The sequence below is a fragment of the Protobothrops mucrosquamatus genome, unplaced genomic scaffold (assembly GCF_001527695.2).
Source record: "Protobothrops mucrosquamatus isolate PMUCROS unplaced genomic scaffold, P.Mucros_1.0 scaffold1653, whole genome shotgun sequence".
NCBI lineage: Eukaryota > Metazoa > Chordata > Lepidosauria > Squamata > Viperidae > Protobothrops > Protobothrops mucrosquamatus.
Window position 1 is genome coordinate 279,544 of NW_015387810.1, and position 12,843 is coordinate 292,386.

The following is a 12,843-nucleotide window of genomic DNA, read 5'->3' on the forward strand; positions in this document are numbered from 1 at the left end:
TTCTCACTGTCAGGAAGTTTCTCCTTAGTTCTAGATTGCTTCTCTCCTTGATTAGTTTCCACCCGTTGCTTCTTGTCCTGCCTCCAGGCGCTTTGGAAAATAGCTTGACTCCCTCTTCTTTATGGCAGCCCCTGAGATATTGGAACACTGCTATCATGTCCCCCCTCATCCTTCTCTTCATTAAACTAGACATACCCAAATAAATAAAATCTACTTTGGGTTGACTGTGTAACTTTACACAATTTTCTTGACAATGGTATCTTTGGGGATTTAAATTCTCAATCTTTATTTCAGGTTGATCTATATAAATACAGGTTGTCCTTGACTTACGAGCACAGTTGAGCCCAAAGTTTATGTTGAGACATTTGTTAAATGAGTTTTGTCCCATTTTACAACCTTTCTAGCCACAGTTGTTAAGTGAATCACTGCAATTTTTAAGTTAGTATCATGGTTGAGTGGCTTCCCCATTGACTTTGCTTGTCAGAAAGTTGCAAAAGCTGTTTACATGATCCTAGGACACTGCAACCATCATAAATATAAGCCAATTGCGAAGCATCCAAATTTTGATTACGTGACCATGGGGCTGTTGCAATGGTTGTAATTGTGAGAAATAGTCATAGGTCACTTTTTTCAGTGTCGTTGTAACTTTGAACGGTCACTAAATGTACTGTTGTAAGTCGATGACTACCTGTTACTTCTTTGAAAAGTGTCATTAGTGAAAAGATATCGATTCTATATTTTTACTTTTATTTTATAGCATGAAGAAAGGCTGTACCTGCTGGGTTTATATGAAAGAGGCTCTTACAGAGTGCAATTCTGAACAGAGATTGAAATAATCAAGATTATATTACGTATAAATCTTTCCTGAGATCATATCTGAAGCAAAATATAATAAGATATCCTACACAGCAAGACATCTAAGAAAGATTAGGGGTTGCAGTGGGCAGCTAATCAGGATTAAATTACACAGTCTGCCTATCCAGGCAGGAAAAATGTAATTACCATAATTCATTACGAAAAGGAAAGCAAAAATTACACTGAGGTGTGGTGTGAATAGTATTTCTAGTCTGTAGCCATGAAGATGGAAAATAAGGAAACCAGGCAATTTCAAGGCTACAGTTTTATAAGTCTTCCAAGAAAATGGGAGAAGACATGAGATGTAACAAAGGAGAGCAAGTTTTCAATTCATAATTAGCTAGTCTGACAAGATTTCATATGCAACTCATGAGAAATAACAATGTCAGGAATGTCTGTGGGATGCTTTTCTAGAGTGTGTTTCATGCAAGGATGCAATTTTTGAGGCCTTGCTTTAATGAACACCTCACCCCACCACCACACCCTAAAATAAAGACAACTGTGAGAACAGCAATACCCTAGTTGGGGGGGAGATGGGACGGGTGAATTTAACTGAATATTGTGATATTCATTCCACAGGGTGGCAGTAAAACCTACTGTCCCAATGCCTGCAAAATTGTATGAAATCACATGTTTTCTGACAAAATCAAATAAGGGGTGCAATAGTTCATAAATAGCTAACAAAGGAAAGCGTTCTTTAAAATGAAATTGTTTAGGCTGCAATTCAATAATCTTGAAGGAGCACCCAGAGACACATAATTTTTAGTTGGATGTCTAAACTGGTACATTTCTTCTATAGTCCTTCAACACTGGATGAAGACAGGGCGTGCTGGAAAATATTATGGATCCATAGGATCCCATAATTTCCCATTCTCTTAGACTAAATTGGAAGTGATGTGCAAACATTTATTTGCTTTATTTATTTGTATATTGTTCTTCCTTTTGAGGAGGCCAGAATGGCATACAGAAAAAAAGTAATAATCTCATAAAAATTACCTCTATATTAAAAATAAGTGTCAGTCTCCATATAGCTGGCAATCCCAAGAAGCAAGAACCATATGGATTTTTAAAAACACTACAGGTAATCCTTGAATGTTGGACAGAAATAAAACTGCTCACTTAGGATGAAGGTGAAAATCATGAGAATCACTTCATTTACAAAACCTTGGGCAAAATCACAAAAGTTAGGGATATTACAATGACAAAAAAAGAGTAGAACTAATTACTAAAGTAATTATCTTTAAAGAGATTCTATATAGCTATGAAAACTAGACACTAAAAAGACAAAGAATTACGTACCTTCCAAATTATGATTTTAGAGACATTACCAAGGATCTAATCAATACTAGATCAAATGGAGACTGATGGAACTCCTGAGACAATGATCAGCACGCCAAACATCCTAGAATTTTTGTATATTATTGAGCATAAGATGAACTAGAAAAAATATTATTCTTGGCAAGGCTGATATTGAAAAATGGAAAGGCTATAGATAAGATGGATAAATGAGATTAAAATGATTGTTGGAATGTCCTCTGAAGAACTGTGTTACTGTTGGGGACAGATCAAGATGGCAAGCAGTTGTCAAAGGCTACACTCAACAGCCCTTAACAAATAAACCAGGTTTAATAACATTGTAGGAAGAGAACCATATTAGTCTGTATTGGCAAAAAAATCAGGAGTCTCCCAGTATCTTTTCCAACTAACAAGTTATATGAAAGAGCATAAAACTTTTGTGAACTGCTGCTCACTTCATTAGATACCTAGAGCAGGGATCCCCAACCCCGGTCTGTGGACCAGTACCGGGCCACAGCATGCCAGCAGCCGGTCTGCACAAACAAGCAAAGCCCCATCCACGAGATGCAGGCAGAACACAAAACCACGTCCCCCCCAGTCTGTGGAAAAACCTCTCTCCACAGAACCGGTCCCTGATGCCTAAAAGGTTGGGGATCTCTGACCTAGAGTGAGTAGAGCAGTGTAGGATTTAAATTATGGTGAGTTGGAGGAAAAAAATGAGAAGAAAAGGTGGGAAGGGGAAGGTAAAGAAAATAGTTTGGTTATGTAGATGCAAATTACTTATGAGAAAGGTTACAACTATCATATCAATTAACAATTGTAACATGATAATTATGTTATTACTAGAAAGATCATTACTTTAACTATTGTGATCTTTTTTTGTCATGAGATATCCCTATCTTTTGTGATTTTTACCCAAGGTTTTTGTTGCCTTTTTACCATTGGATTAATTTCCTCTTTGTTTTCCTAGCACATTTATTTTATGGAAATAATGTAAAATGCAAGAAAACAAAATTATCTATCATTCCATTGTTTTCCAACAGTGTTTTATTCATTATTCCTCAGAAGAATAATCAGGTATTCTGGCATACCCATTAGCTTTAATATATTCCCCATTCTACATTTACGGGCTTTGTCAGGGAAGCATAATATAATCTTGTAATATTCTTGCTCTATTATTCATCTCTGTTAGCTAATTTAATCTCAAATCCTTCTGCTTCTCTGCATTTATGGATCAATTCTTTTTTATAATTGTTGAAGAAAAACTAGATACATAAAGAATTCATTCAATGGTTCAATAATCTACCCATGTGTAATCTAAAGGATTACATTCCTTTATTTGGGATAGATATTTTTTCCAACCTCAAGACAATAGTGTTTTTCCATATTTGTAACATAAAACTGTTAGCACTTTAACTTCTTTCTACAATTTTCAACAAGTGAAATAGCATTTCATCTGGACTTAATGTTTTTCAGTTTGAATGACTATTATTTAGTGTCCCTTATATCTTACTTTCTAATGGAGTTGGTTCCTGATTATTCCAGGATTCCATTTGTAAAGATTTTCATTAGTTTTTACATCCTTCTCTCAACCTGATTTGTCTAACAGATGTCATCCATGATTACTCTTAAGTAATCCTATGTTAGCTGTACATTTGAGGTTATTTTTTCTAAAAAAAAAAACCAACTGACTTTCTTCTTATCATTCTTGTTTAAAGTATTTTTCATTTCACTTTTTTACTTTGCAAAGTCTGCATTCAATTGTTGAGTTGACAAAGATTTCATTCTTGGCATTTCTACATTCTATTATAATAGCTTGTTCTGAATGCCATTTGGATCTTTTCTTCTACGAACGTTTAGAAAATGTTTTCTAAAATGTTTCACACAATCTCTAGTTTATTTTTATAGCTATTCGTATTCTATCTTGCATAAATTAAAAATACTGAAACTTAATTAAGGTTACTTTATGTTCTCCAGATCAGATCTTGCTGGCACATCCACCATTTTCTATTTTCTAAGTTTAACCTCAGCAGAAGAAAATCTCTGTTTTCTAAGTTTAACACACCAGAGATTTACGATCTCTTCCAGTGTCATCTGGAAGTGCCTGGCTGATTGTACTGTACTTCTTTCATCACGTGATACTCCTACCTCTAATCATATGATAAAAAGTTTCTCATGTGTTTTTCTTGTTATCTTGCATATTCTCAATTGATGTCTTTATTTTCTCACTATTAGCAATAATTTACACAAATTCACTAACATTGATTTGTATGCCTTTTTTTCTCTGAAGAGAGATTATGGAAAGACAAGTAATGGTGCTTTGAAGATACGGAAAAATAGAAGTTATTATAAAGAAATACCTCTCAAGATATTTTATACACACACACACACACACACACACACACACACACTCCTTTGAAATAGAAGAGCATGCTAGATTTTCCAGAAAATGCTTCTTTAATTAAAAAAATAACTGAAGGAACTTTTTGAACATACTTTTAAGTGCTTTTACTGTGGTTACTATTATGTTAATTTTAAAAAAAAAAAATGCCTTCAAAGAACTTGTGCTACAGCTTATACATTAATTTTGGTAGTGGAATGAAATATAATAAAAGTATAGTGACATATAACCATTTTGGATTTATAGATTAAAATTAAAAAATACTGATAGTCCAAAAGCAAAACAAATTGATAAGGTTAGTGCAGACTGTCAGCATAGCTGAATGTATTGTTTCTAATACAGCTCAAGATTAGTAGAAACACTCAGAACATAGGCTTCCAGTTCAATTTTGAAGTCAGACAGAAGTTAAATAATATAGTCCTAATACAGATCAGTAGAAGTCTCTTTGCGTTATTGTTCACAATTATAAAAACAGTCTTTTTCCTATTTTTTCCCACCTTTTAAGTACATATCTTAGAAATGTTGTCCAGTTGACTTATTTAAGTTTTGAAAAGAAGGCAAAGCATGCCAAGAATATAGAACTATACCTTCTATCTGTAGGATACAACTCCACAGTAATGACATCAAGAGAATTCCATGCTGAGATAGTAAGGCCATTGTATAGACACAGCATGCCTATCATCATGGATCCANTAATGACTTTGTAGTAGCACTGGATGTGGGCAATGACAGAGGTGACAGAATAATAGGCTAAGGGTCATGTCCTGAAGGCTCTCCACTATTCAGGAAGAAAGAACAGCTTAAAAGGGAATTAAGAAGGTTGAAAGTCCTTACAAGAACTAAATTGGATTTGGAAATTCATGGTGGCAAGTTCCTTAGTCTCAGGATTTCTCTAAAACTTTCTTCTGGCTACTATTCCCTCTATGTCAAAGCTTCTGAACTATGAGCAACTTTATGCTTTCTTATCATGTTTGAAAACCTTGATTCAGAAATGTTCCCCTCCAAGGGTCAGCACTGCCACAAAAACAACCTTCCTTTTGCACATGATTACCACATGATAAAATGATAAAGCATAAAATTTCAGCTGTTATGATTTCTTGAGTTGGGGGGGGGGGAAAGGGGAATTTATAGCAGGAGTCTGTGAGTTTGATAAGAAAAATGATTTTTTTTTCTTTCTGTCACAGAAAAGCCAGAAACGCTTTGTTAAATGGGAGCCAAACTTTGGAGTATTTTCTTTTTTTATTTCTCCTTTTATAGGCAGTGTGGCTAAGAGGCTATCGTTTTGGGAGAAAATAGGATTAGGGAGGTTTAAGGACTGAAATGCTGCATTAAGCCTCTCACAAATTCATCTTTAAGATACAGAATCATTGTCCCATCTACTTCTTCTATGTATCTGAGAGTGCACTGAAAACTAGCCGGGAGGGGGCGGCGGTGGGGGGGGGAACAACTCACTATCTCTATATACAGCCCTCATTCCCTGCTTGATTATTTGTAAATCTTAAAGTGAAAAGGATAAAATAAGAATGTTTATTTTTTTTTTTAAATGACCAATTTCAAAGTGAAGTTCCTACCCAACATTGTTATACGTCCAATCCGATCCATCAGAAGAGCTGAGACAATATTTCCTGGTAATACTGCTAAAGTCCCCAGAAAATTGACAAAATAAATCCAGTAGGCACTGTAATCATCATCGAACGAAATTTGACACCCGGTCTTATTGTGAATGAACGAACAATTTATAAATTCACTGCCAGGGTATTTATATGGCTCAAGATCTGTGGAAATAGAAGAAATTTGTGAAAGGTGTAATATATTTCAAACACAGGTTCTTTTACATATTGCTTAAAAAGGCCAACATTAATATTGTATTCAGTATAACATTCCAGGATATTAATATTGTGGTATGTTAATGTTTTAATGATGTTCTTTTAGTTTTATATTATTGAGTTTGCTAACCTAGATATGCCTATTCCTCAGCAGGACATAAATATGTTCTACTAAAATTACTTTTTATGTGTGTTTATTTTTTAATATGTTTTTGTTGTTGTCAGGGGGAAAGATGAAATAAATAAATAAATAAATAAACCAAAGTTTTATAAATAAGATAACATACTTCTGTTAAGCCAAATGTAGCTTTTTAAAAAAAGTTTATTAATTGCTTTAAAAAGAAAAACAAGGACCAAACCAACAAGGGAAAAAAAAAAGAATAATTGGTACAGAAACATAATAGCAGAAGTGGACAAAGGAGTGACAAATTGTAGAGTTAGTGATAAATGTATCATTGATTAGAAAAATCATTAAATTACTTTAAGTACGTTAAATTGTTTTAATAATGCAAGTAAGAATTTGCCAAAATATCCACTTATTGTTTAAAAATACAAAAAGAGGGGGGGGGGAACCTAAAAACATTATATGTGACTGGTGCACATGAGTTGAGGTAGGCTGAGGCGGTTTGGGAGGCCCAGCTCAAGCTGTATATAAGTTGGGGAGGGTGGCAAAGGACTGGGAGGCCTAGCGGAGGGCAGAGGATGCTGCTGGCAGGTGTAACTTATCGGAGTGATTTGCGACTTTCCTTGTTGGTTTCCCCATTGAATTCACTTCTGGGAAGCCAACAGGAAAGATCGCAAATGGCAATCATGTGATCACAGTTCCCAGATTCCAAACATTGACTGGAGGATACTGCTATAGCTGGAACTTCAGGGACCAATTATATGTCCATCTTTTTTCAGCAATGCTGTAACTAAATAATTGCTGAATGAATGCACATAAGCTGAGGACTACCCAGATTCTCCTCGTAATTCTATTACAATTGCTAATCAGAAATGCTAGGTGAAGGGCAAAATGACAGAATATGCATACATCTGAGCTATTAAAATATTTTAGTTTAAAATGTGAAAAAACACCCATAATGCTTCTCTCCCCCAAACACAGACAGATATAGTTCTTGGCAGTGGGATTAGTCTCAATCAAAAACACCTAAGAAAAATGAATAAACCTGGATCAGAAAACACTCTTAGTTCTTTTCCAAGGTGATGTTAAGCACAGTATGTTCTCCCCAATCATCTACACACACCCCGCATCTCCAGTTGACTTCATTTTATCTTTGGAATCCTGAAGGGTCCCTCTCAGTGGCTACCTAAAAAAGTTTAGGTAGTTGGCCAGCTGAACTTTCTCATATTCCAGCATAAAGTCTCAGCTACTTCCCAATCACCCTGCCAAAAGATGAAGTAATTATTCATGGAGCCAAATATTCCCACTCTTTCTTCTTTAAATTGGTAAAAAAAATGTTAGTTACTTCCGACAATGTCAGATAATAAGCTCAGCCAGAAATTCAGCTCTTGACATCCCTACGGTTGGTAAGAACACAAGTTTAAAAAGTGTTCAGCTTAACTTTTCTTCTCTATTGAAATAACTACCACACAGTTAAAGGATTTGGGGAACAAAAGAATGTGGTTTCCCCCCCCCCCAACATACCTGAATTGAAGAAAACAGTCTTTATAAAAGTGCAGTTTCTAAAATATGTATTCAGTGTAGTAACATCCTCAAAGTAACAGTTCTTAAAAAGGGAGTCTTGAAAAGTAACTGCTTTGAATGTCATCATTGTGAACCTGAGTAAAAGAAAGAATTTGCTGTACTGATTTAAAGCATGGTGGATAGTAGGAGGTCTAACTGGAATCATTTTTCAAATGACTGAATAATAGTATGGCTAAATACAGATCACCTTCTGAAGGTTCAATCTTTTGTAGTAATATGTTCAAATTCCCCATGCTCAAACCGTGAGTGGTTTGGAGGACAGGAAATAGAAGAGCTCACATTCTTACCTGAATCAGAATAGAATAGAATAGAATAGAATAGAATAGAATAGAATAGAATAGAATAGAATAGGAATAGGACTGGAAGTGACCTTGGAGGTCTTCTAGTCCAGCCCCCTGCTCAAGCAGGAGAAGAACCTATACCATTTCAGACAAGTGACTGTCTAGTCTCTTAAAAACCTCCAGTGATGGAGTGCCCATGATTTCTGAAGGCAAGCTGTTCCACTGGTTAATTGTCCTCACTGTTAGGAAGTTTCTCCTTAATTCCAGGTTGCTTCTCTCTTTAGTCAGTTTCCCTGCCCTTTGGTGCTTTGGAGAATAGTTTGATGCCCTCTTCTTTGTGGCAGCCCCTCAAATACTGGAATACTGCTATCATGTCACCCCTGTTTCTTCTTTTCTTTAGACTATGGTTATCGTCAGCCAGGTTTACTCCAAAATATGATTTGAAACAATTCTTGGTAGTATTTACTGATCAGAGAGTTAGAGCTAGCTATGATTATGAAAAGAATGAAAAGGGTGAGCTAAATAAAAAAAGCAGAACATTAACCTATATTAATGCCCATCTCTCCAAAAGAAAAAAGAAAACGAAACATAAAATGGAACACTGATATGAGATACCAGGTGACCCTGAACTGGGCTGTTGGGCAACACTCAAATCATAATGTCTTTTCATTTGAACCTCTCTCAATCAGTTGTGGTCAAATATAAAATATGATAATTCAGCCAAGGTCTTTTAGTACTAAGGAAAAAGGTCTTTGTAAGTTGAACTCATTACAGGAAAGGCAGAATACACAATCAGCAAATCATTTTAGAAATATATTTATTTTTCTCAACCTGTCATTGATGAATGTCCCATTAAAATGGATCTGATTTTCCAGAGTAAAGTTGAAATCAAAATCCACGATCCTCTTATCGGTAAAATTCTTCCCTCTTCTGGCATATTCATCTGCTTGTAGATGTTTAATGACATCTGGAAACCAGACAGACAATCCATAGTACCTATAAAAGCAATTTATGTAATTTCAGCATTCAAGAGAAATACATGACACAATAATGAATTGTAATGCAGCGTTGTGTTCAATATATACTGATAAAAAGTTGTATTTTACAACGTTCCAACTGCATCAGATATAACAAGAACATGCATAGTTTTCCCAGATTTCTGAATTCCCCCTCTCTCTGCAAAAATTATCATATGATATGATGTTGCTATGTACATCTAAAATGAACATTATTTATTGTGTCATATGTGCTAATCTTAACTATGATTATTGAAAATAAGCTAATTGCATAAACTTATAGAAAAATGAAGGTGAAGTCATGACTAGATACAGAATGCGGCATGAGGGATGAGAGGTGGGAATAAGAAGAGAAAGACAATGCCAACAAGCTCTAAAACCAGAACTTATGCATGCAGATTATGCTAAAGGTCTCATACTTGAAATTTTTAATATGGTTTAAGAAAAAAGAAGCAAAAATTAGCAATGCTGAATCCTTGAAATAAGTAGAAATTGGAGATCATACATATAAAGGAAAAGGGACAATGCGTCCAATTTCTTTTTTGTTTTTGGTCCCAGGCTTGTATTAATATAAATAGCTTGCAATTATTATTTTGTAATTTTAGTAATTGGCACGTGCAAAGCATTTTAAAACAGGTTTTTGAAGTGCATTGATTGAAAGGACTTTCATTGCTTTGTTGTTTCTGAGAGTAATAGTAGCATATTTGTAGATTTGTAGTATTTAATCATTGTCTTCTAACTGAAAGTCACATATAAAATTGTACCAGACTTGTTCAACCAAAAGCCTATTCTAATTTAGTCAATGTCCCACAGATACCCTTGAGAATATGGTAAGTAGTACTATTTCTGATCCTGTAAATGACCTAGAGCCTCAACACTAGTAGACATTGCCTTAATCCTCCATGGATGTCTCATCTCCTTTCAAAGTCACTTTATGTCCTCACTATGTTCTAAGAAAACAAATGGCATAGATTCTGAGAGAAGAAGGCGTTTTCCATTTGCTCACAGGAAGCATACTTTTATAGGTCTCTATCATGTTTCCCCTTTCTCGGCTTTTTTTTTTAAAAAAATGAAACAATCTCTGTATTATTTCTCTTTGACAGGAGATTGTTTTAGCTGTTCTGATCATTTTGGTTGTCGTTTTCTGTACTTTTCCAGTCCTATCAATTTAGCTGATTTTTCTAGAAATATTTATAGAGTTGTATTTTATATTGAAATTGTGATTGTACAATATATTTGCTATAATTATTTTCAATTTTAAAATCACGTGGATAGGGAAAAAGCCATTAATCTAAGCAATCACAGTTTAATGAGTTGTTAAATCATTTTTAACAACCTTTTTTAAATATACTTTACAGAACAACCATGTGCCAGAGCTATTATTCAGTTAATGCAAATGGTTAAAAAGCAGACCTAAAAAAATAGAGAACATTGATAAAATGGTGTTGACTGGACTGGAGACTGGAGAAAAGGGGATGTGTTGGTTTATGTTTAAATATTAAGTCAGTGCAGAGGTTTTTTTTAAATAAAAATGTTTGTATCAATATAAAAAAAATTAAAGAATGAAAAAATAGCAGTTTGAAAAATTTATAAAACAATAAAAAGTTTATTGTTGTATGTATCCATGTCACTGACTGGAAAGGTAACAGTAAAGGAATGCCAAGATACAGATCCTTTGGAAATAGCCCAATCACTAGCAGTATTACTGCATATATTAAATTGTACCTCTTAAAAAAAAAGAAGAGTATTTCTATTGTATGCCGTGTTTAAATGTAATTTTATGCTTTTCAAAGAGTTATTTTCTTCAATTTCAAAAAGGATTTGGAGTAATCCAAGGTGACAATAATTTGATAATATAATACACTAGTATTGTGGAAATTGAATGAAACTAGCATGGCTGCTTCACAGGAAATATATAATGGAAGAGGTCTCTAGGTTAGAAAATAATAAAGAAAAATCCTACTAACTGGCATATGACAATTCAGCATGTTTAACTTGTTTGAATCTTTCTTCACAAAGTAAATGCAGTACATCCATCCAGTCCATTGCACCACGCATGGATGAGTATGAATTGCAACAAAGTTAATGTAATACAATTGTAAAATGTATATATTTCTTATCAACCTTACCCAAAAGAAAGAGTAAACCATACTACTGCAAGCTTAGTTGTATTGTCCTTGACTGGATAGGTGAAGCACCTCTTAAATGTTAACCAAATCTGTGAGGAAATAAGAAAAGCTGCATTTGTTTCTAAAATTTCATTTAAACCTAAATGAAAAATACAAGTAAACTTTAGAATAAGCATCACAGAAAGTTAAATATGTCGCTTTGCTTCAGGATCCTCAAGAAAATGCTACTTTGAGGGAAGGATGGTTTACAGTGACATTTATGGCAAGAAAAATGTTGAGGGGCCTAATTTTTCCTCTGAAACAGCGATAATTAATCCAGTTTCGGAAACATCAGGCTTGTATCTAAAGCCGCGTAGTCTTCAGTTTTACAGATTTAATTAGATTTCTGAATATTCGGCTTGATCTGCTTTTAACAACAGCTGCTTATTCAAGAAATAATACAATCCCTAACTCTCTCTCTCTCTCTCTCTCCTCAAAGTATCCACATTATTGTTATTTTGATAGAGGACTCTAGATGATGCTTTTAATTATTAATGCAGACATTATTTTATTTTTAGTTTAGTTTTCTGAATTAAGTCAAGCACCAGGGATGCAACTGTACCACACCAGTTCTGGTCCACCAATGTAATGTACAAGGGCTATATAAAATATGTAAACTTTGGCAAATTTAAGAATATCTTGGACAAAAGAAACCAACTTTTTCCTGGAAGATTCAGTATACTCCATTTTGGTGGCTTTATTCTGTAGATACAATAACTGGACAAAGAAAATTTCTGAAATTATAGAATTAATGCTTTAGCATTAATAAAAAAAATGACCAGATATTGAGTTATCTTTATCAAAAGATAAAAATATATATCTTTGAATTTAGTCCCAAAATGTCCACAGCATTATTATTTATAAATATTAAAAGGAAAGAAACAAAAAGAAAAGGAAAAAGAACTACTAAAAAGTACAGATAAGTGTTTAAACTCTCACTTCCCCCCCTTTTTTGTACACTAGCTGATTGATAGTATTTATAAACTTTAGAAACCATAGCCTGTGTTTGTATTTGCTTTGTTGCATGATGTATATAGTATATATGGAAGCCATTCTTGTCAAATTTAGTTAGCATGCCCCATTACTGTATGACAGTAATGAAACAGACATGGGTGAACCCACTTCAAACTTTTTCTTTATGGATTATTGAATGATTCTGACAAGCCATTATCTCTCAGCCTAATCTATTTCACAAAAATCAACTGAGAACATATCACCAACTTTTGGGAGAAGGGAAAGGATAAAGCAATACAATAAATAAGGTGCCATTATCTGGAAAATCCCTATAGAAA

General features: G+C 34.2%; 1 protein-coding gene across 2 annotated transcripts in view; it reads right to left on the reverse strand.

The window, feature by feature from the left end:
* The window catches only part of SV2C (synaptic vesicle glycoprotein 2C), a 42,639-nt gene that overhangs the window by 2,405 nt on the left and 27,391 nt on the right, over positions 1–12,843 (reverse strand). The window contains exons 7-11 of one of the 2 annotated variants that reach the window (XM_015822710.1): positions 11,513–11,601; positions 9,199–9,363; positions 8,027–8,160; positions 6,124–6,327; positions 5,140–5,302 (exon numbers count right to left, since the gene is read on the reverse strand). In XM_015822710.1, the coding sequence (XP_015678196.1) occupies positions 5,140–5,302; positions 6,124–6,327; positions 8,027–8,160; positions 9,199–9,363; positions 11,513–11,601 (755 nt within the window). Of the gene's footprint in view, positions 1–5,139; positions 5,303–6,119; positions 6,328–8,026; positions 8,161–9,198; positions 9,364–11,512; positions 11,602–12,843 lie in introns of both variants that reach the window. The other variant, XM_015822711.1, reaches the window with a different exon arrangement.